Source organism: Pseudorasbora parva, chromosome 18 (genome assembly GCF_024679245.1).
Source record: "Pseudorasbora parva isolate DD20220531a chromosome 18, ASM2467924v1, whole genome shotgun sequence".
Classification (NCBI taxonomy): Eukaryota; Metazoa; Chordata; class Actinopteri; order Cypriniformes; family Gobionidae; genus Pseudorasbora; species Pseudorasbora parva.
This window is the reverse complement of record NC_090189.1, coordinates 9205674-9231204: the sequence shown is the minus strand read 5'-3', so window position 1 is coordinate 9231204 and position 25531 is coordinate 9205674. Positions and strand designations below refer to the sequence as shown.

The 25531-nt window shown below is 38.1% G+C and overlaps 2 protein-coding genes across 4 annotated transcripts; both read right to left on the bottom strand.

The window, feature by feature from the left end:
* Positions 1 to 404: 404 nt before the first annotated feature.
* On the bottom strand, positions 405 to 12941 carry otpa (orthopedia homeobox a). 3 transcript variants are annotated; one of them, XM_067422918.1, is made up of 4 exons: positions 12807 to 12941; positions 12628 to 12711; positions 4338 to 4738; positions 405 to 1716 (listed from the first exon to the last, which is right to left on the bottom strand). In XM_067422918.1, exons 2-4 carry the CDS (start codon positions 12641 to 12643, stop codon positions 1195 to 1197), a joined length of 939 nt encoding a protein of 312 aa, XP_067279019.1. In that variant the 5' UTR covers positions 12644 to 12711; positions 12807 to 12941; the 3' UTR covers positions 405 to 1194. The 3 variants fall into 3 exon arrangements, with proteins under 3 accessions (XP_067279019.1, XP_067279017.1, XP_067279018.1); XM_067422916.1 differs by lacking the exons at positions 12628 to 12711; positions 12807 to 12941 and adding an exon at positions 5139 to 5798; XM_067422917.1 differs by lacking the exons at positions 12628 to 12711; positions 12807 to 12941 and adding an exon at positions 5178 to 5798.
* tbca (tubulin cofactor a) lies at positions 12923 to 25531 on the bottom strand. The gene is made up of 4 exons (XM_067422919.1): positions 25342 to 25531; positions 17387 to 17492; positions 16294 to 16380; positions 12923 to 13225 (listed from the first exon to the last, which is right to left on the bottom strand). The coding sequence occupies exons 1-4, from the start codon at positions 25392 to 25394 to the stop codon at positions 13145 to 13147; spliced, it is 327 nt and encodes a 108-aa protein (XP_067279020.1). The 5' UTR covers positions 25395 to 25531; the 3' UTR covers positions 12923 to 13144.

Sequence of the window (25531 nt, the reverse complement as noted above, 5' to 3'; positions counted from 1 at the left end):
CTTCATATTGTATTTGGCTGAGTCCTGATTTCTCATCTGTGAGGTCATAATGCCAAGAGCCCAACAGCCAATCAGAGAGCGAGTTAATGTCAACCCCTGCAACATCTCCAAACTAGAGGAAAATGTAGTGTAGGGAGAGATAATGACTCCATTTGAAAACACTTAATGGCTTTCAATAATATGACATTAGCTGACATTATATAACGCAGATGAATAGTTCATCTACATTTAAATATTATTATAAATATGAAAATAAAGGTTTTGCGCCAACTCATTTGAATGTGCATTAGGCACACGGGCGGCTAATATGCATTTTTTACTACATTAAACCCAATCAAAAATAAATAACCGTTTCACAAACGTGTTTCCCCCAAAAAACAACAGAAGATGCGAGCTGTCAATAATGACATATTGAAAATGATTTTATTCGTTAATTTACATTCAATCGTTATAAACATGTTCAGGAAACAAAACAGCCGTTTAAGAAGAAGATCAAACATTTAAGAAATTTATATTGGTATAAGCACATACATTAACTTAGAACATATCACAAACTGACCGAATGGGAACAGGTTAAGAATGCTTTATCTACACAAAACATCCTATAATAACAGCATATAACAAAGTCATACTTTTCTTTTTAATGACGTTTCCCCATTGTTGTTGTTGATGTTGTTGGTCGACACATGCAGTCAGGTTTCTTCATTCTTTTTGAGATATTTTCCTTTCTTTCTTCCACCGTTTCATAAAACAGTCTTAAAATCTGAAAGATTTCCTCCATGATAATAATAATAATAATAATAATAATAATAATAATAATAATAATAATGACGATGATAATGATAAGAATAATACTAAAAACGAGTGCACCGTCGCTCTGCTTGTTTCTCTGAGATCAAATGCAAACAAATACATTGCAAAAAGTGCAGATTATTTTCTGTCCTGTGATAAGTTAAATTAACAACCAAAAAAAAGAAAGTGCTAAAATAAATAAATAAATAAATAAATAAATAAATAAATATGCTAGATCGAAAGGAGGCCGTTTTTTTCAGCCTACGACGCTTTAGGTTTTTATTTCCATCAGGTGCGCACAGTTCATGGTGTTTACTAGCGGACAGTCGTATCCTTTCACTTCCTTGTGCGCCAGAAATGATGGGTGGACGAGAAACAGGGGGTGAACAGCACGTCAAAATATTAGGTGAAACTCATGGACACTGTGTGCTCGAGCGCTTTGCGGCGCAGGGACGCGATGCTCGTCCCTCTCCAGACGTCAGTGTCCGGGGAGCTACACAGCTGAGGCGAGCCGGTCACATTGGTGGGGCCAGAGAGCGACGCGGGTACCATACCGGGGAAGGTGGGTTGGTAGAGGTGGGACTGGAGCCCGGAACCATTGGAGGACATGTTGGACAGGCTCATGGAGTTGGGCGGCGGTCCGGCGCCCAGGCTGCACTGGGATAGAGACTGTGCCATGGCTTGTTGTCGGCCTAGGGAGGGCGGTAACTGCAGCTGTGAGACTCCCGGCATCCCAGCCGCCGCCCAGCGGGTGTCATTAGCGTGAAAAGAGCACAAGCTATCACCCATGGCTGCCGCGGCCGCCGCGGCGGAGGGGAACTGCGGTAGGCCGTGGTGAGTGGGCAGTAAAGTGCCCGGAGCGCGGAACACGTTGGTGGTCTTCTTGCGCTTCTTCCATTTGGCGCGTCGGTTCTGAAACCAAACCTGCAAGAAGAGGGAACAAAAAAACGCCATCAAAATGCTGCTTACATTCCCTAAGAAATGCATTTCATAAGCAATAAAACATCAATGTAACATGACCTCCGATATTTTCCAAATTAGAATTTTTTTGTCTGACTGTGATGATGATGAATTTATGTTTTTGCTACTGTATATTCTTATGTTTACTATAACATAAGCGGACATTAAATCTTAAAACACAAGAGTGTGTGTGTGTGGGCATGTTTTTGTGACATATGAGGACACAAATGTGTATAATGACATGGGTATGACACAGGTATTACAAGGAGAGGGTGAAATACGAGGACATTGGCCATGTCCCCACTTTTCAAAATGCTTATAAATCATACAGGATGAGTTTTTTTGAGAAAGTAAAAATGCAGAATGTTTCCTGTGATGGGTAGGTACAGAGGCAGGGGCAGTGTAAGGGGATAGAAAATACTGTTTGTACAGTATAAAAACCATTATGTCTATGGAATGTCCCCATAATGTCGAATTGATTATTTAATATAAATGTTTTCGCTTTGAGTTCTTTAAAATATAGAGTAAAACGCATAGAATAAAACGAATTGTTTTAAATATGCCAACAATTAAATGCGCAAACTACACTTTACACACCAGAAAATATTATTATTTTGCATTCTTATGACATAATAGTTTTTTTGCATGTTATTAGTAATATCAAAATTCAGAAAAATAATATAGCCAAAAATACCTTATTTTTAAGATTTGTGTTTGTGTTTTGCCTCTTTGCTTGATAAACGTCTCGACATCGCAAAATTGCGCTATAAATGCTGACTGAAATGATAAGGAATCATAATATTTAGACTGTCCATTATTATGTGCTCGATTTTAAAACACCAGGGCGTAAAAAGGCCCACCCTGCCTGGACCGTAAATGGCTCACACGGTGTTTATTTCCCGAGGTCCTTCAGGTTTATAGAGATCTCACGCGCGCTCACAATGATTAACGAGCGGATTCTGACCCAACGAAAAGGGGAGAAAAAATGTGAAGGGGTTCATATTAGATCCCCGAATCCCACTCCACGCAGCCAGCCGTGAAATCCGGCCTCAAATGCATTACACTTCAGAGGATAAAAGAAAATGCAATTTCTCATACCATTAAAAAAAGACAGAGCACCATCCGCGCGCAGGCCATTAAGACGTGCACGCTGACAGACCTATTTCACGAGACCGCAAAACAAACCCAGTGTGCTGTTTCAGATGCGCTTATAGAAGATCACCGCGCGGTCATTGTGTCACTCATTTATTTTTTATGCTAGTAAAATTAGCTGCATCCGAGCTCTGGCCTGCTAATTATGATTATTATTATTTTACGCAGAACAGTCTTACGCATTGAGCTTAATAAGCCTATTAAGATATAAATAATTCTGAAATTGGTTGATAATAATGGTCTTGATTTTATTGCACTATCAACTTGAAAAGCTATACATATATAATGAGCCTCTTCACATCAGAGAGAGGGAGAGAGAGAGAGACAGAGAGAGCTCTGGAATGCCGCGCGCGCGCTCGTTGCATCCTACATTTATCTCGCTGGTTCATTTACCGCTGCATTTGCGACTGACCACCAATCACAGGAGCAGCACGAGTCATAATCTCATAAAAGTGATTAAGATATCGGTCTGCTCCGATGGCTGAGATAACAATAATGGTATTGTAAAAGGAAAACGACCCGAACGATAAAATAATGAGAATCGCCGCCGGTTTTAAACAGGAGCGCGTTCAAAAGCGAAGCAAATGTTTATATAGAAACATAACCTGAATCAAATACACATAGGCCTAAGATTATGTAACAGTGATATTAATTTATATAATACTAAAACAATACAATAAAAAATATATGACGGTGGTGCACAGGTGATAAACACGATTGTTTATAATCATAAAGCAAATTCGTGTGATTGTGATTAAAATAATGTTTGGGTTATTTTAAAATATAAAAGAAAAATAAAATAGGATAGCCTACTATTGATAAGAAAATTGTAATTAATAGGACATAATACTGTCGCATTTAAAACATCCGACCATATGCTAGAATATCGATATGAATTTAACAGTTATGACAGTTCATCTTCGTTCTAAAATTACGTCGATTATTCATGAATTATTCTTGATGATAGAATTCATTCGGAGATGTGTTCACGAGCGTTTTCATAAATAATTTGTACACGATTATTTTCATGCAGTTATTTTTGTTCATGTTCTGTTGACGAATTTTAGATCTCGGCTCATCGTGTAAAAAAACAGAAATGCAAATTATCATTAGGCTACTCTCTCATTAAAAAAATAAATTTAAAAAATCTAGAGCATTAGTATTTGAATAACCTTTATAGTAAATATTTAGCATAAATTATAATGTTCACGATATACAACATTTAATATAAATATAATACATATTATTAGCCTATTATAATGATAGCCTAATATCTTGCTTTATTTGTTTTTATTTTAAACATAATAATTGCCGGTTTCTCTATTGGATGGAAATATCTGATATATATTGTACAGAGTTAAAACAATGTTCCTCTCGATTCCGTGATAATAATAATAATAATTAACACAACAATCCAAAGATACTCCACTCACCTGCACGCGTGATTCCGTCAAGCCGATCCGGAGCGCGAGCTCCTCCCGCATGAAGATGTCCGGATAGTGGGTTTTGGCGAAGCTGCGTTCCAGCTCGTTAAGCTGAGCCGGAGTAAAGCGAGTCCGGTGCCGTTTCTGTTTCTGACTCTGCTGCCCGCCGGACTGGGTGGGGTTCTGTTGCTGCTGCTGTTGCTTCTCCTGATCCTTACTGTTCACCGCTACACCCGGCGGGTTGGATCCCGCACTGTTGATATCGTCTCCGGGAAGAAGGGTGGCCCCTTCCACTGCATCTGAGACCGGGGCAAGTTCTCCGGGGTGGCCCGGGTCAGTCCCGCCGCCACCCAGCCTACATTTCAATGCCTCCCTGTGACCCAGAAGCTCGGCCGCGGCATCCTTCATCCCTGAAACAGAGAATCGGTCGAACCGAGTGAGCTCAAAAGTAACACCAAGCATTGCTGAAAAAGAGAGAAGTGTTAGTGCAGAATATCATTTTTTCTAGACAGTCGCATGCAAGCACTAGCTATATTCTTATGCATAAAAACTATCATTAGCTTATCCATAACGTGCAAATAATGGTAAAAATTGAACAATAACACAACAGAATGACATCTTTAAAACAAACTAATTCCATTTGGTTACTCTCAATATCTTGGAAAACGACTAAATCAAATTACTGCGTAATATAATAATAATGATTACTTCTCCAATGAATTAGTTCGCTTAAATCGAATTAAGATAAAATAAGAGACAAATTGTCAATTTTCTCTGCTTGATTTAGATGAAAAGAGTCCTCCAGCTTACAGTAGAGTTGCAGACCGGAGTTTGGCGTTGATAACTCACCGAGGCGAGCATCCAGCAGGTCGGCGTGCGAAAGCATCGCGCACCGCTCCAGGGCGAAATGCTTTTCCAAAAAAATCTCTATGACTTTAAACTATTTAAAAAATATATATGGCCTAAATGAAAGCAAATTCGGTTTGTGGTTAAAAAGGAGGTTCCTTGCATTATAATGTCCTTTAGAGGAACTGGGAGGCGCTTAATAGTTGAATGAACCCATGAGCTCCTTCAAATAAGAGCCAATCAGCGTTGAAGCCTGGAGGTGTCAGATGCGCGAAGCCTCTCTTGCTGCCCTCCCAAGTTCATCTCCCCTCGTTTTTGATCCCGACTCCCAAATGATAACCTTTAAAATGACCTCTCTCAGAAAGCTCTTGGAGAAACTCCCTCAGAATTGGTTTAATTGAGCGTGATGAGGGGGGGCTCAATCATTGAGGGGGGCCTGATTATTTGAGGAGAAACAGCGAATTAAACTATTGTTATATGAACGTGTCATCTTTATCAAATCCATATGGTTTAGTAATGGCTTCCCAAAGTTTATTACTGGACTAAACGATTAAACCGCGCTCTCTGTATTATATGAACTCGTTTGCTTGGTTTTTACGCGCTTCTATTAGATTCACACACACACACACACCAAAAAAAAAAAAAAAAAAAAGCGCGCAGGTTTCCAAATGAGCCCGTCTCGTCACCTCTTAATTATAAAGTTCTTCTTTTGCAGCCACTTTTGTCATTTAATCGTTAGTGATAATTCCACGTTTCCTTCGTGTCGTGGCATGTCCAACTCTCGCCTTTTGGAGACGAAGTGAACCTCTTCTAATGTTTCTAGTAGCCCGGGGCAGCCAACAACAAAGTTTAGATTAGCCATATATCTCAAACCAGGGTAATTTTCAACATCATTAGGCTTTTATGTAATTAGTGCCAAATCTATAAGCTTTTTATTACTATTATTAGCGAGATCAGTATAAATTAGGGCTGATTTAGTAGTGTTTAGGCCCGACTGTCACGGCGGGAGGAACTTGGAGTAAATGATATGTGAGCAAATTAGGTGCATAATTCGGTGGAAAAAGTCAGAGTCAGAAATGTGCTTCCAGGAACAGGGATACCCCCGCGAAGGGAAAGGGGGAGTGCGAGGAATTTCGCACCAAAATAGATACATTCAGACTTTAAACACTCTACGCTGACAAATTGTATTCGTTGCATTGATTTTTCATCCAATTGCCCCAAATTAACTTGATTTATTTCATGCAAAGAACTCTCAACTGCCAGTGCAGCCAATAAACGAACCTGCATTTACTCTAATTAACACAATAGCTTTTGTCACACATGGAACCGATGAAAAATATCAGACAACCAGCGCAAACAGGCTCTAAGCAGATGTCAGTGGGATGGTTTAAAGTACTCCTTTATTTGCGAGACTGAATAGTGTCTTTTCACTGCGCACAAAGGACGCGTCCGAGCGAGAAACTTTCGACTCTTTTTTTTTTTTTTTTTGACAAGCCACCAATCTGGTGGTAAGAACAAGAGCGCTCGCCTGCAGTCGCCGGGTCAGACGCGACTCTTGACTCGCCGGGGAAATGTATATGCCTCGCTGAAAATGAGGAAAGGAAGAGAGTGCGGATTCAATTTGGAAACAATTGTTCTTGCGCTGCGTTTTGATATCCGAAATGTCAGAGAAGGCGAACGAGGCACCGGGCGCGTAATGGAAGATCTCGGGTTTGTGTTCATCTCACACTTTTCCTTTTGGCCAGGAAATAGACTGTTCTGTGTACGGGGCTTTTTTTGAATTGGGATGTGGATATGGCTTTATACCAGAGACGTAAATATAAATCGAACACGGTTCTGTTGTTTATATCTTGCTGGAGTTGTAATAATTGTATTCTACACCCTTAAAAATAAAGGTTCCTCAATTGTTCTATTCAAAGAACCACCTTATTTGTTTATATATCGTTCTTTGGAGATTCCTTTCTTAAAAATCACCTTCTCAGTGACATTAATTTCTGGTTCTAAGTGGAACCTTTATTTTTGATCTTTGAGATTTCTATGAAAATGATGCGCATGCATGAACTAACACTTCGCTGCACACGTGTATTTTTCCTCTCGTATCAAAAACCAAACAAATGCATTACCTCAACAATAACGATCATTTGAAATCATTACATTGTTTGGCCCGAAACAGTTACCGCGTGATTGATAGCGCGCTTCATTTTACGACTTTTCAATAGCTCGATCCTTTTATAGCTGTACAAACAGAAGTGAATCACTCTTCTGGAGGCACACGGTCATATTTAACGGGCTAAAAGTGCGACAGACGCCTAACGATGCTTTCAGGGGGCTTATGAATGAATGAAGGGCTGCCTGAACTTCATAAAATATGAACAAATATAGTGTGCAAGCTTTGACCCTCAATTAAAATCCCGGCTTGGGTTTGTCTTTATTCGGCTGTAAGAGGGTATTTTGTGCCTCGGATCAAGTGTTTTTTCCCTAATAAATAAGTTTTAGATTGTTGCACACAAACGGAGCAAGGGCTGAGAACTGGCTGGCAACACATTGGCTTGCTCTAATGCAATTCATTCCGTCTGTTTACCTCGTACAAAATGTACAGATTGAATTTCTGTACACCAATACCCGGCCTGCAGCCAGCAAGGGGATTTCAAGCTTTATTTGTGAAACGCGAAGCGAAGCAAAACATTTTATTAAATGCATTTGAGGGGGATACACAACTGTTTCCTGACCTCACCAGTAATGAAAAAGAGAGAAAAAATCTCTAGGTCTTCTGAGCTACAGCAAAAGGTGGAGATTACAACTAAAGTTCAAGAATCAACACTGAAAGCAGAGTGCTATAGCAGTACCACTACTAAAAAGTGCACATTCATACGAGCCTTATATATATATATATATATATATATATATATATATATATATATATATATATATATATATATATGTATATACTATGATACATTTACATTATGTGTACACTAATAACATATACTTCAATTATATAGGCCTATGTTATGATTTTTAATTACACAAAACACTACAAATAATGTAAAAATGTAATACAAAACAACGAATAATAATAATAATAACAACAACACTAATAATAATAATGTTAATAAAAATTAGGCTAACAGACAGAACTCCTTAGTGTGTTTTTATGCAAATAATTTAAAGTCATTTTTCAAGTATGATGTGATGCACTAAAAACTATAAAAAAATTAATAAATTCAAATACGTTCAAAACTTTTTGCTTGGTATTGATAAATCAGTGTAAAGTTAAAATAAATATTTAACAGTAACAAAAGCAATTATCTTTACAACTTTAAAACAATAGGCTACATTATTAAAAAATATATATTTCTAATAATAATAATAATAATAATAATAATAATAATAATAATAGTAGTAGTATATTTACTTATATTTTAAAATAAAAGCTATAGTTTATAAGGCCTTTGCGCATATAGATTACAAAAGTTATGCATGAATGATAGTGTGTGTGTGTGTGTGTGTGTGTGTGTGTGTGTGTGTGTGTGTGTGTGTGTGTGTGTGTGTGTGTGTGTGTGTGTGTGTGTGTGTGTGTGTAGGCCTACACGAGAGAGAGAGAGAGCGAGAGCGAGAGCGAGAGAGAGAGAGAGAGAGAGAGAGAGAGAGAGAGAGAGAGAGAGAGAGAGAGAGAGAGAGAGAGAGAGAGAGAGAGAGAGAGAGAGAGGGTAATTTGGGAGGTGATTCAGAAGCAAAGCTGAGTTGCATCTCTCTCTCCCACCAGATAGCGATAACAAGCTCGCATCAATCTTACACTGCATATAAATAAAAATAGACAAACAAACAAACTCGCGCCCTGCAAGTTAATGCGGCGCATCTGAGTGGAAAGTAGACATTTTCACGCGCTCTGGAGATGAGGAGTGACTTTTAATAAAATCACAAGAAAAACAAATGTAATTCTGAACGCGGTCTGGAGCTGAGAGAATTCTGCTCCCTCACTCCTCATTGTGGATTGATTTTCAACGAGGCTTTTGTTTGACTGTCACCGTCTCATGGCCTTCATATCCACCAGCACATTTGTCCCAAAGTACTGACATGCAGCTTCCACATTTCCGCACATAGGCCACAAAGCAAACACGTTTAGCTGTCAGATTGAGGACATAACTACAGATTAATAATCACTAACCTCGCAATTTGCGCATTTAAGGAAACAATAATGTGTTATAATAAAGAAATTGTTTAGGCCAACTTTATGATCAAGTAGCATATAAAACCACCCTAACTCTCAAAGGCAAGAAAAGTGTGTAGGCTATGTGCACTACTTTCCCTCCGGCGACCATTGAAGAAAGTTGTCATTTATCCAACCTCTGCATTTTCAGCGATTAAGTGTGGCATAACCTAAAACAAGGCTTTTTGCATTTGATAATAATAATAATAATAATAATAATAATAATAATAATAATAATAATAATAATAAACGACGTGTAGCTATTTATTACATTTTCCTTCTGATGACGTTCAGAAGAATTTGTATTTGTCAAAATGTATTTAATTCGGTGTACATTCTTCAGTAATTTTGCCCCTAAAGTAATAATAGGCCTAATAATAATAATAAAACCAAAAGAAAATCTGAACATTATAGCGTAGGCCTATTTATCGACCATTATTCGGTTTGAGGACCGTCCCCATTATGGCGTTATTGGATGCAATTTTCAGAAAATTATGTTCCCAAAGTGTTTAGGCAAAGAAAATACACACACACACACACACACACACACACACACACACACACACACACACACACACACACACACACACACACACACACACACACACACACACACACACACACACACACACATCTATGTACTAAATAACTTCCCATTTACTCCAATTATTATTAATTAGTAGCCTATATCAAAATAGGCCTAATGTAGATCATTTCTTCAGCCATAAAATTAATCGTTTCAGTAGCCTATACAACAGTTTTATTAATGTATTCTTTATTTTGGGGATGGGGGGTGTGGGTGAAGATATTTTTGGGGAAAATATTTTTAAACCACTTTTCCACCCGAGGACGTCCACAAAAGGAAGTTTCGTGTAATTGTGCCTATATGAGTCGAGTAGCCCAGTCTACATTTTCATATTTTACTCCCAATGACACGCACGTAGGCTAGGCTAGAATATTTGTTTGTTTGCATAATCACGGGGACTGTCCACTGACTTATCTTGTTAGCACATACAAATATATCTGCATTTTTAAGTTTTTATTCAAATCATTTACGTACATTTACAGTGACTGTCTCTGTGGGCACATTCGGTTCACACAATAAAGGCAAAACCTGCTCCACACCCATACAGATGCAGCATAACGCCCTCTTTCTCCGCGCATGCAGTTCCACGCCGGAATGTGATTCACGGGGCGTCTATATTCACTCAATTAGAGAATTCTAAAGAGAAAATCGATCGTCCATCTGCAGAAATGCCAGTTTAACAAATTAGATTCTTGTTTCGTGCAGGTGATGCGGTGACAGTCGGGGGGATTAAAGGTAATAAGTTGTTGTGTTTTAGCTGGAGGAGGAGGAGGAGGAGGAGGGTTGATGAAGAACCCCGCACCCCCCACATCCATCAGGTGCTCGGTTCCTCCGGTCGCGCGAGCAGGCTCAGGTAGCGCGCGCCCGCCGCCGCATCTCATGCTCCAATTAGAGGCGCTGCCCTCCGAACGGACTCGATTAGACCGTGATTTATCCGAAAGAAATATAATTATGGCTCCAAATAAAATAATCAGCATTGAAGAGCGATTTCCTTAACGAGATGGAGCGGTTGGGTGTCACGGAGTGGCGGCGCCTCATTAGCGCTATAATGAGGCTTCGGGGTGAACCCGATAATTATCGAAATCTGTAGAATGAAGACCAAGCCAAATGGAACCCGAATTCATCTGCGCCTTCGGCTTTCAAAAAAACCCAAACACATTTTAAAACACACCGAATTAGGTGGAACTATAGACTTGAGAGGAAATGCGATTCTGGGATGAATAATTCAATTATTTCTGTCAGCGAGGAAACACACCTTGAAAAGGGACAAATCCTAATCACAACAGTGCAACATTACTGGGAAATGCCTGGAAAAACAGAAATTTGTTTTAGGCTGTATCTGCAAATATGGAAAGATGTTTGAGGTATTTAGAGTTTCTCTGATTGCCACACAACCTAAGAAAGTAGGCTAAAGGGGAATATAAGGTAACTACATGGGTTAAGGTTAGGTTTAGGGGTAGGTTAGGGGTTAGTATAGTTATAGTTATTGCAATTACTATAAGTACATCATATGAACATGATGGGGAATAGGACTGTAAAATAAAGTGCTACCAAGAAACCTTTTGGAAAATGTATTAAATAATTCCATAAATTACCGCAAAATCTGTAGTGTCTGACTGAAGTTTTTTGTTGAAGGAAAATATTTGAGGGAATTTGAAGAAGAAAAAAATGGGGGCTCAAGTATATATTTTTTATTTTTTAAAATGATCCCGAAAAGTATTTTAATCACACCCAAAAATGCCTGGTTTTAAAAAAATATTATTTATTTGAGTGGATCAATCATTTTTAGTTCAACATTTTTGACGGTCCAATTTTTGCCTCCATTTAAACAAAACAAAAAATTCTTAATGTGAAATTGTGTTTTAAATTTGTGCATATGCCATCTTTCATAAAATAAACTTCATCTGGTTTGATATTATGTTTTCTAATGCAATTACATTCATAAATTTTTAAGTGTGACCAAAAAGTTTCAAACAGTATGAGACCACTGTAAAAATAAAATCATATTACATATTATATATATATATATGTATATATATATGTATATATATATATATATATGGAGAGAGAGAGAGAGAGAGAGAGAGAGAGAGAGAGAGAGGGAGAGAGAGAGAGAGAGAGAGAGAGAGAGAGAGAGAGAGAGAGAGAGAGAGAGAGAGGGGGAGAGAGAGAGAGAGAGAGGGAGGGAGAGAGAGAGAGAGAGAGAGAGAGAGACTACTGAAGATGAAGAGTTGGCCCCTGCATGTAAATATCTACTTCTCTCCAGAAAGCTGTGATATGCTTTTTAAAAAGCAGTAAGTAGTAAAAGATCAAGATTTTCCCTGATAATGCAGATTGCAATATCTGAAAGCTTGATGCAATCTCTCCCAAAGGATCAGAAACAGGCCCTCCATTATCAAATATTCATAGCGAATAAAAAAAGACACGGTCATAGCCTACACAAAATGCACCCGGAATTCAAATCATGCAATTATGTCGCACTGCAAAATATATTTATGCACTCAACGTTACTCCAGCTAATAGGTCAAAGCATGTGCAAGTGACGTGCACCGCTGGAGCCTTGAGCTTGCATGAGAAAATCTGTCCAGCGGAGGTCAGTGTCCTTTCAGGAGAGCTGGAAATATGTTCTCATCATACATTAGTTTTTCGTGCTATACCTGTCTCCCTCTGCATGCAGGAAAGCTAAAGCCTGTCCATACGACTGACATCCAGGTTCACATTCTGCATTAATTACTGCAGCCCTGTGAGAAGGGAAACATATGGCATCTTATATGATAACTCAGCATTTAACAAATTAACTAAACTTTGTGTGATCTTATTAAGTCACAGGGCTTACGTAAAATCAAAGACGTGTCACAATTTTTCTGGTCCCAGCAGCTAAGACACTGTAATAGACTGGCGATACAGAGCTGAATAAAAACATGAATATTAATCAATGATGAAACAGAATGATTTGAAATAATAAAAAGAAACTTTATTTCATAATTGTGTATATCTGATCACAGAAGGCTTGGGGGGCAAACAGTGCTATTAAATTATGAAATCAATACAAAAATCGATGAAATGCAAACATAAGCAATCAGTAAACACATCGCCAGTCAGAAGAAATGGAATGGACAGTTGGGATGTCAGTGTGTACGTCAGCGTCTGTGGGTGTTTGTTCGTCTGTGTCCATCATCCTTCCAGCTTGACTGAATCTAAAATGGTTCTGGCCTCCTTGTATTCTTCCGCTTCAGCCAGTTCCTCTTCTGTTTCCTGAAAAAAAACAATGTTTCGAAGTCACTATCTGGACCCAATCTGGAGTTTCTGAATGAAAATCATATTGTGGTAATTACAAATAAATAGGCATAAATGATAACACTTTACAATACGGTTTTATTAGTTACCTTCTACAGCGTTTATTAATCTTAGTTAATGCTCATTTCAACATTTCCCAATACATTATTAATTAAAATCAAAACTTGTATTTGTTAACATTAGTTAATGCGCTGTGAAGTAACATGAAGAACAATTAATAAATACGGTAATGTCATGTTAGTTAATACATTAGCTAATGTTAACAAATTTACAACCGTATTGTAAAGTGTTACAGAATAAATGAACAAATGTGAGGCATCTTCTTACAACCCTAGACATTTACAATCAATTCAAAGCATTGGATACAGAATTTAATGAACTGATCATAATTAAATCTAAAGTATCACATTCATGTCTTATCCAAAATGACTACCTTTAAAGAAGAAGAAAAAAATTCTATAAATTATAAATCATTTTAAAATAATCAGATTGAACCTTAGATTTCTTGATGAACTATATCATTTAAGCCATCAAATATATAATGAAACATTTATACTCCTAGGTTTTCAGCAGCCTGGAAATGACATAAAATGCATGCAAACCTGAAATCTACAGAGAGGCAGAATGAGTGGGAGTTTCCATCCAGTTGCAGTTAGTAAATCAGATCACAGTAACACAACGAGAGAGACTAACTACATCACCAAATACAGCTAATCCACTCAGTGAACCTTTAAGATAATCACACACACAACCACCTCAGACAAACAAACACACTCACACACGTAACACAGTGTGAAAATGTAATGGAGGCAGTGAGAGGAGTAGGTCATATCAATGCTAATCGATCGACGACGGTTTCTATGGAGGCCATTGCCGTGACAACATTACTAATGAACTGAAATGAGTGCAGCACAGGACTGTGTGTGTGTGTGTGTGTGTGTGTGTGTGTGTGTGTGTGTGTGTGTGTGTCCTCAGTGAGCTGCCGCACCTGACAAGAAGTAGAGGGTATGGAAAGCATTTCTATTGAAACGAGCATGGTTGCAATGAGCGCTTTGAAATGCACATGTGCGATTCACAGCTTTTCATTTCATCTCTCTGTTTTCTGTTAATTAATGTGACCCCTGTAATCCTGCATTTCCCCTAACCGTCAACAAACAGGAAGTGGATGGCCTTCCGTGTCATGACGCTCTATGCTTAGCACTGATTCAAACACCTGTGAGATGAATACCTTTTCTAGACAATATTAATTAGTCATTACTATTTTTTAAATGGCAATCATTTTCAGGGCTAGCAATGTGAGAAGACACAAACTGTACATGCAACAGAGGACAGATTGTGGTATTGGTACTAGGTCTATCATTGGAGGAGCCATATAGGCAAACATCTTTTGGACAGAAAGTGTTATCTGTGATAGGGAGTAAATATTGGAATAGTTTACGGTGGTCAATAAGACAATGTTAAACTCATCACACTTTTAAAGATCATCTTAAACAAGTGGCTTATGACGAATCAGTTGTGTAAACATTTCACTTTTATTTATTAATTTGTCTTTTTTGTGGTGTTGCATGTATATTTGACAGGGTCCCTACGCTTTTCAGAAATCATTTTCCAGGACAATTTAAATTTATAGGGTCACAGATTCATGGGCTAGGGTAATAAATCCCAGAAGTCTATAGTATAACTCAAGTATAACCAATTGTATTTGTCTGAAAGGAGAAAGTCATGTACACCTAGGATTGCTTGAGGGTGAGGAAATCATGGTCTAATTTTAATTTTTAGAGGAACTAACCCTTTAAATAATGAGTCATTAGTGTCATTCTTTCAAACGCTTCATTCAAAACGCTTATTAATTTACGAACGAAGCAAATGACAGTCAGTATGAAGCGCATGAATGGGTAACAGAAACGCATTCTCAAACAATGCGGATTCATTCAGAAACAAAAACTTACTGTGCTAAAAAAACATTCCACTCCAGTCTTGTTTTTGTTGGTGAAACAATATTTAGTCTAAAATGTAAGTAACGTCTTGTTTAGTTAACTGTTGTAGTTCTGAACATAGTGCTATGCTCTCGTGTTTCTGTTAATAGTGCTAATGGTCTCAGACTAAATTGTAAACCGTTTGTTCTTCATTGAACAAGAGCAAAAAAAATAAAAATAAAAATCCAAGACAATCATATTTTTCTAGGGCAATTGATGTGTTCTCATTTTCCATGTTTTCCAGGGTTTGAAAAAAGTTCCTTATTTTTCCAGGATTTCCAGGATGAGTGGGAACCCTGATTTGAGTGTCTTTGTGTGTATCTGCCTAGAGACTGCAGATGCACTGTAAATTAGAAATGTAGCTATAACACAGTTTGTTCATTAACATGTATCGCCTCATTGTTCATTAACATGGATAGTCAAATAAATTAACAAATACAAAATATGCATTTTGATTGGGATACGGACATTTTAGTCAATAAAATAGTCTAAAAATTGTATAAAGTGTTCTTTGGTTTTCAGCCATAAATTTGGTCACAAATATGAACAAAAACTGCTATTTTAACAACAACAAAAGCAGTAAGCACTTGAAAAAAAATTGTTTTAATGAAAAGAAATGTAAATGCTGGTGTGAAATGTGCCAGATGTGCCAATGTTGTGACAGGCTACTCAGAAAAAAAAAAGATTCTACATTAAAAGCACCACTGAGTTCAAGTCTTTCAGGTAAGACAAAGCTAAAACCGTGTGTGTTGTTTATGTGTGTGTGTGTGTGTGTGTGTGTTCCCACAGTAAACCCTTTGTGTCCCCACAAAGATGGCAATATCCAAAATGCTTGTAGGGACATTTTTTGGCACATGTGAGCTTATAAATCATACTAATGTTTTTTTTGTAAATTTAAAAATGCAGAAAGTTTTTTGTGATGGGTAGGTTCAGAGGTATGGTTAGTGTAGGGGATAGAATATACAGTTTGTACAGTATCAAAATCATTGTGTCTATAAGATGTCCCAATAAAACACAACATGTGTGTTTGTGTGTGTTTGATATTCTCACCAACAGCTGTTGTAGGTCAGCGTGGGCCATAGCTAAACGACGATGGCAGTCTGGGATCATCATTCTTGCCTCTTGCAACACCTCTAACTGTTGAAGACATTTAAGAGATTTTACTAGCTTTGCACTATTACAAAATCAGAATTATTTCACAAACAATCAGCAAGAAAACAAAATCCTCTCTGAGATTAAGAGAGAATTTTTATGTGAAGGAGCTCAATGGAAAAACGCTTGTTGGGTGAATTTCGCAAGTTATTGCAAACCTGTTGCCACCAAAAACATCTCTGTCATCAGATATGAAGATGAACAAATCATGAAATTATTGTCAACTTTGTGTAATCGATCCCTTTCAAACAAAGCTGTAAATGCATTCCCTTCAGACAGAAGATGAAGAGGAGAATGAGAGAGCGAGAGAGAGAGAGAGAGAGAGAGAGAGAGAGAGAGAGAGAGAGAGAAAACATGGTCCACTACTCATTGAGATCCTCAAAATTAGCAGCATGTGTTGTTAATTACAAAACTCCTCTAAAGTTACATAACATCATTAATTTTGCATCAGCACATTAAAACTAACCCTGATCTCACCCACAGCGCTGCCATACTGAATCAGCTCAACCAACTGATACCAGCGTTCAGATATTAACTCTGACGACTTGCTCTCTTTACAGTCTGAGGATGTTCTACATCCAGGTTGCAAAACTAACCTTAGCCATGCACTAAACGTGACTACAATTCACTTTGTATTATTGGCAAGATAGATGGTAACTTTATTGGTAACAATTAGATTTAAAGAAATTCTGATGTCAGTGATGAGAGCGATTCGTTCACCTCTGTGGATAATTTACGATCGAAACAAATCTAGGATGCCTAATGTATTTTCCGTTGTTGACACGTGGAATATCTCTCACGTAAAGCTTAAAAAACAACAACTATGAAATGCACAATGAACTGTACTGTCTGTCTTCTGTTTCTACATGCAAATATTTTATTTAAAAATCAATATGTCTCTGACTGGACATTCAATGTCCTTAGTTCTGGTCCTTTGAATGAGTGAGTCTCATCAGGCTGTGTGTTGTTTTAGGTGGTTTATTCTTCTTACCTGTTTCTTGATTACATACTCATCTCCTGCCTCCGCCTTGAGACGCTCAATCTTCTCTTCCTGCTGCTTTGCCTCCTTTATGTACAACACCTCCTCTTTGGCCAAACTGAGAGAGAGAGAGAAAGAGAAAACAAGAATAAGAATAGATAGCGAGGGGTGAGTTTTACTCAACAAAAAAAAAAATCAATACTTGTTTGTCCAACCAATGCTGTCAGGAATTTACACCATGAAGTCAAATCTCAATTTCAAATAAATTGACCCACATGACTGGTTTTGTGGTCCAGTGTCACATGTATAAGTTCTTTTTAACTTTCCGTTCATCAAAGAAACCTGAAAAAAAAAATGATTGTGTTTTGCAAAAAAATATTTAAGCTGCAGTCCTTAACTTGTTGCACGACAGTGGTTAATAAACAGAACTGCATGAGTCTTGCGGAAGATCATTACAGCCGGACCTACTTCTCTCTGTTTATGTCTATGGCGAGTCACGCAGAGCCTGTGCTCCTCCGCAGCGGTTCCTACCAGACCGGTCTAAAATAGTCCCAATATAAACACTTATAATAAGTGTACCGTAAGGATTCAGAGTAAGACAAAAACACGGTTTGGAAAATGGATTCACGTTGCCTATTCTCATTATATAATTTTTGTAAAACACAAAATAAAAGTTACGGACAGCAGCTTTAAGAAGAATCAGCTAATTGGAATGATTTCTGAAGGATCATGTGACACTGAAGACTGGAGTAATGAAGAACAATTCATAAATGGTTGTGATACATTAAATATTTTTGTGTTGAATTTCCAGTGTACATTATGCTGTGGCATATACCACTACCATGTCATAAAACGCCTCATAGCATGAACCACTAGAGTCTATATAAATCACTGGTTACTTAGCACAGTTAACGTTGAAACAACTGAAAATGTTAAATCCCTTAGACCAAATTAAATACTATCAACAAACTTCTGATTCCCTACATAATTTTCCCCATTAACAAACTTATACGTTCTACTTTATTTCTACTCTAAACAGTCTCTATGCGCAGCATTTATGACCTCTCAATTCTCTCTTCCTTAATGATTATCTTTTATCTACTATCAGTCTCAGAAAAGCTGCATGCTTGTTAGCCACCACGCTAAACTGCATCAGCTACATCCTGATCGCTACGCTAATCTGTCTTTTAACTGCATCTGTCTCCCTCTCCCTCGCACACACTCACAAAGACACTGTACTGCCCCTACTAGGATTAATTGATCATCAATTTAGTCCTTAATTTGGACTAAGTCAGGTGGCAAATGGGCCACTTTTGCTTGATTGTTAGTGAAAACGCAGTGCGAGTACATTGATAAATTTTGATTATTTATCAATTATGGCCAAATGAACTAAACGCACTGAATAAATTCACGGCCTGATTGCCGTAATGGAGTTTGAAAATATCACTATTGATAATGATTCTGGCTAATAGCTGCTTTCCGTCTGTGGCCTGCTCGCTTGTCGGGACGACATGGCGTTGCGGAATTCATTTTTCATAAAATCAGCTGTGTATGTGTGAGTGTGTGTGTGTGTGTGTTAGACGGCAAGAAAAAGAGAGAGAGGATGAGATGCTTCTCCATTAATCAAACGTACTGCCAGCCCGGGCCGCCCTCCGTAAGATTCGTCTACGCCTGCGACAATATGTCATATTTTACGTCAATTACGCCGGTTTTAACAGGCTTCAATCACGACATCCTCGTGCAATTCTCTACATATGCTCAAGGTAAGGCTTTCTCTGACACGTACGCAAAAAATTAGACCACAGGAAAAGGAATGGGGGTGCAACCAGCAAGGAAGCCAGAGGGGTGGAAAGATCGGGGTGTAGCATAATTCTAATAAAAGTGAGGGACAGGCTAATGAAAAAGTGTCATGCTGATGTTAATTTCTTGTTTCTGCAGGGTGATGTGGGAGCTGCTTATAGCAGGGGCGGAGCTGGGCAGCTGTAAATGGGGCTGCCAGGGCTGCTTCCTTCAGCTTAATGGAAAAAGCATCTCTCTGGAAAATAGAGAAAAGAATTAGACTCGACACACACATTCTCTCCCCTCTAATACTGTATTTTTGAGGCGGCAGGCCGGCGGCGAGACCCGGTGACAAAAGCAAATTACGTCTGTCATTTTATTAAGTGCATCCGCTGAGCTAGGCCAGAAAACACCGACTGGAATACATCACCAAAAAGAAGAAGAAAAGAAAAAAGAATGCGCAAGTGAAGGGTAGAAAGGGACCGTGGAAGACGGAAAAGACGGCGAGATTGGCTGGCAGTTCATTCAGACCAACGCCATCCAGTTGTCAAGGCCAAGATGGAGAAAAAATTATGTAAAAATAGCTCATTTCTTCACTGATGAATATATCGGTAGTAAAATTGACAAAAAAGGATGTTTTGTGAAACATTTGGCCTGAATGCTTCAAACTGAGGCTAAGCAGGGAACACTACTGAGCTGGCAACATTTGGCATGAGCTCTTGACCACATCATAGGGCATTTCAGGAACCCCCTTGAGGCTTCTGAAAACGTGGGATGTAGCCGTTTGAGAGGGGCTTGACATGAAGGTGGTAATTAACTGACATTACAAGCATGCACGTGTACTACAGCACTAGGTCTCATAGCATTGACACGTCGCCTCAGGATAACCCTCATAGCCCTGCATCACAAAACAGCGCAAGAAGAACAGCTGTCATTGCTGGAAAGGATGACCACATTACAACACTGCTAAACTTTTACCTTAAAACTTACTGATAACCACTACCGGAGCTTGTTTCCGCCAAATAATAAATCAATTAAAAAAGACAAATGGGACTTTTTATTTCACAATTTACTTTTTCTCTCAAATTTGAGATACAAACTCGCAAAACTTGCAATTGCAAGTTTATATCTCACAATATAGACTTTATAACAATTGTGAGGGGAAAACGTCAGAAATCCGAGGGATGCGAAGGTAAATGTAGGTAAAAGTTGAGTTAAACTGAGATAAAACGTCGCAATTAGCTTCTTTACAAGCTTCCAAAAACAACCCTAAATACTGTGCTAAACAGAAAGCACATTATGAATCAGAGATCATTGTGAGTGGCCTGTCTAATACTCATATATAGATGTTGCACATGATCATAAACCAAAAAAAACACCTTCAGGGGTACACGAATGACACTAAAATAATGCAATAAACATGAAATGAATAAAAGAAAATTAAACAAAACATTCTAATGTACATGACACATAAGAACAAACAAAACGATTGAAATAAACGTGTGATCATGTCATGCAGGGACTGTGTTTCTGGTTTTCATTTTGTTTCTATTCAAAGTTGCAAATATAGCTTACGTGCAAAAATGGGAGTATTGCATAAACATTTGCGAATGAAGCAGCATTTCCATCTAGTAAGTTAGAGAGAACAAAATCATTACTTCCAGATAAAAATAGGAGAAGCCAGTGTATACAAGAATTTTCCTATAAAATAAATGACTTGCATCTCAGAAGGTGCAGACTAAACGCAATCAACTCTGTTTGGGAACAGTTCTGGTAATCTCGACAGACATTTCAGATCCTTTGCAAAAAAATGTCCGCTGGTTAGTCCAGTTATGCCATCTCATCGGGTTACATTTTTGTTTTCTTTTTCTGTGATGCACAGAGGAATTTATTCGGTAAATTTCCATCATAGTTAATATTTTTATTTATGTTTCTTATCAGAAAAAAAAAGTATCAGACTCAAATGAGCACGTGTTTTTATGTGCATCTTGGTGTTTCCATCCAGTGTTTTTTCATGTGATATCCCAAAATATCCCAAAATGCACAGTGGATGGAAACAGCTATTGGAAATGATTTGGAAATTCATAGTTTTTACTTGCATTGATTTCACAGTTTTGTACAGTAAAATGTGATGATTCACTGTATACGGTAAGATCTTACAGTTAACAAATTAATAGTTTTACTGCAGTATTTTTCTGTAGAAAATGCAGTATAATTTTAACCACCATATTGCCCACCGCAATATATAGACCAGACCAGTCACCAGTTAAACAGCAGATTTTTGGCCATTTTGAGATTTACATAAGATGTTACATAAATCTTCTGACGGCCTTCTCAATGGAAAACTGTTAATGCACATTTACAGTTTTCATTAAAGCATTAGGTATATTTTCCTCACCAAATTGACGTGCGTTTTAATTTAAGATATACATTAGATCAGTTCTTGCATTCCTTGAGAATCAAACCTATGGCCTTGGTGTTGAAAGCACCAAGCTTTACTCTGAGGTTTTGAATTCTGGGTAGAAATCTGCCATTTTGTCAGAAGTTGGACATTAAAACAATTAAATGCTTCATATTCTGAATGGTCCAAGGAGCCACTGTTTACACCCACATGGACAGAATAATGTATTTCAACATCAAAATTTATTCTGAAAAAGATATGCTGTCCTATTGACAGTATCGGCCTTCATGCTTTCTATATCCCAGCATTTATTGAAAAGGAGTTACATAGAGGCCAAGCTTAGAGCAAACATACAAACAGACTTAAAATGAGTAAACCAGGTGACCATCTAGAAGCCCACACCTCACAGGCCTGACAAATGAAGAAATGCAATTCAGCAATACAGCGTTCAAAGGTGGACAAAATCAATTATCTGACCTGGAGCTGCAAAGCCCCGGTCTGAGTGAACCACAGAAGCCTGCGCTCACATGGGGAGAGAAATCTGAGAGAAATCTATAGGACCTAAAGACCCAGCTGAAAGAAAACAAAGCAACTCGCACCGCTCTAATCGATGCGAAGGCTGGACCGTCCACACAGAGAGCCAAAAACAGATGGGAAATCCAGAAGAAACACGTCTCAGAGACACGAACGATGTGTCTGCCATCGCTGGGCCTAACAGCAGGAATGTTCCATCATAAAACCATCAATTGACACCAACGGCGCCAATGCAATAAGCAAATTCAGTATAAATGAATTCAGACACCAGGACGTGATTGGTCCCTCATGTGAACATCAGCGGAGTTTGACAGGCCAAACGTTCGGTTCTTATCGTGGCGCGGCTCATTACGATGTTGTCTCCTGTGTTGGCATGGTGTGCGAGTTGTTTCCTAACCCTCTCTCTTTCTCAATCCCACTGAGAATCATTCCCACACTTCCATTACCAGCCCTATCAAACAGGCCCATCTCAATCAGGCCCTCATCTGGTCAATCAATGCAAACAGCAGTCAGGTGGGGATTGGAGGGGAGAGCAGAGAAAGGGAGGGGATGAAGAGAGGATGAGGCAAGAACTGAGACACAAATGACCAACTTTAAATTTTGTTAACCGAATGTTAGAATCTCTGATTTTACTGGGGATTGTCAGTTGTATTAGTGGATTAGTGATCGGTGTAGAGGCCTACAACCCACAGTCTCTCAGAGGTCTCGGCCTAAACATCAGAGGACCAGGTATTGAGCAAAGCTGAAATCTGGACTCATCAGAGAAGATCAGAATCAGGCAGATCTGTCTTTTGTGGCTCAAGCTACGAACAAGCTTATCCCTGAAGAAAACGTGCTTCCTTCTGTTCTGACAATGTCCCCCAACTCGAAGGTTTGGTTTTTGTGCAGGACAATGTTCCAATCCAGACAGTAGGGATGGCTCGATACCACAATTTTGGCTTCGGTACGGTACCACAATCTAATACCGAAGTACCGATATTAAATCGATACCACAAGGTCTGATATTAGCGCGGGTATATTGCACGCAAATGAGAACAATTATGCAAGTTTTGAGTTTATAAAGTGGGAAATTACCACAAATGTTTATTAGTAAATTAATCAGCAAAGCTTATCACATCAAATCAGTCATTTGAAAACTTTCTTGTGAGAAATAATTTCAGCAAAAATCTCTCAAAATTAGCAAATTGCATCTGGTTTCAAAAGACATCGCACTACACTAAAGCAATCTGCATAATCCGATTCAACATTTCACGCTCGTCTCGGGATGGAGAACGGAAATCATTTGAACACGCAAGAGATTTTATAGCATTTCGTAACAGTTACAGGAGATATTAGCTCATACGACACACACACACACACACACACGCCTGTCACTTAGTCACGCTCGCACATTACACATTAAGTTTCCTTAAACAGTCAAATACACAGAATTATGTACAAATGTCCGTCTTTAGTGAGTAAGTTATTCACATAAACACAGGCGGTTGTGTCTAACGGGAATATAAATAGTGCAATAGTACGCGTGCAAATATAATGAGATCTAAATGTCATTGGTTGAAACGAACGCTGGAGATTGTGATATTCGATCTTATGTTAGGCTGTGTGTGTGCGTTGATCAGTGTTAAAAGAAAATAAATGTCTAAATGAGATGGTTTGAATGATCCACTGACCTGTCGATCTCTTAAGAAGTCCTAAAGTCAGGATAGTGACAGATGCTTCTTGGCTAGGTTTGATGGTTCTTCATCAGTTTTATTAGCAAAGTCATTACAAATGTCACTTCTACTCCTCTCTTTATTAATTCGTTTTGGGCATCTTGAGTGAGATTCAACTGCTTTATCCATTTTGTCCGTCTATGTTGTTGTCACATTTGCCGGTTGTTTCGGGTCAGTTTGGGTAGCGCGCTGCCATCTAGCGGTGAACTTCGGAAAAGCAGCATATACCGAAATGTGCCAAATCATGATATCGTACCGTTTTAAATAAAATATATACCGGTATTTTTCCAGTACCGGTATATCGCGCATCCCTACGAGACAGCCAGGCCAATCAGATCAAGACCCTGTCATGGCCATCACAATCTCCAGAACAGAACCTCACTGATAACCTCCAGCCTTTAAATAAAGCCAAGCTGCTTACATTTTTCCACCAGTGTGACTGACTGATAGAGAGCATGCCAAGACACAGCTGTGATTGGAAATCAGGGTTATTCCACCAAATATACATTTCCGAACTCTACCCAAGTTAAAGCATTTAGTATTATGTTGTTTAAAATGAATATAAACTTGTTTTCTTTGCATGCATGCTTTTGTTTTTATTTTTGACCAGTTGTCATTTTCTGCAAATAAATGCTCTAAATTACTACTTTTTTTGATTGGAAATGAGGAAATATTTTGTCAGTAGTTTGTAGAATAGTTGTTTTTCTTTTTTAATTTTATTCAAACTGATATATACAAGTAATAAATACTGAGAAACTACTAATTTTGCAGTGTTCTCATAATTCTTTGTAAATACACAATGACATTATCCATGCATTTTGGGTTCATATTGACCATGGTATTGTTTCATTTAACATTAAGATACATTTATATATATATATATATATATATATATATATATATATATATATATATATATATATATATATATATATATATATATAGTGTGTGTGTGTGTGTGTGTGTGTTTATTGAATTAGAGTTACAAACTTGTCGTTTTATGATTATAACAAAATAAAAACTATATATATATACTTTGGGATTGTTTTTAACTATGAAAAGGGCTTTACAAATAAAATTTATTATTATTATTTTATATATATATATATATATATATATATATATATATATATATATATATATATATAAAATGAACAGTTTTCTTAATTATAGTTCACTCCAGATAAACACCTGCTGGCTTGACAAGGCACAGAAATGTCTATTACACATGGCATGACCAGCCTCAAATTCTTCATTCAATACCTAATTTTGACTAACTTGTACTTGTCTACTTATGCTTTAGTCTACTGTTCTCACAACACACAAATGAACAACATTCAAAGCTTTCACTGCACCAAAAGTGTCCGGATAATTGAACTTGACATCTGGGATATGCTACAGCATCTGTCAGAGCACCGGGCTATATTTACAGCCTCTGCCCGAGAGGACACTCCTCCGCGGCGTACGCCTGTAGAGTGGCGCGGATAACCTGCGGCCTTAACGTCGCACATAAAATAAATCAGGTTATTCAGCCTTCTTACCGTTTAACCACACCGGTCTTGATTTTTATTTGTCGTATTCTTGGATCCGCCATTGTCCGTGTTGTTTGAAATAGTACAAACTGAAGAAAAAGCGGATAAATATGCCAGTAATAAGTTAACAACAAGAGATGCGCGGCTCGCAGCTGAGATTAGCCTGGTAGCACAGTGACACAACACAGCAGAAAGTTCG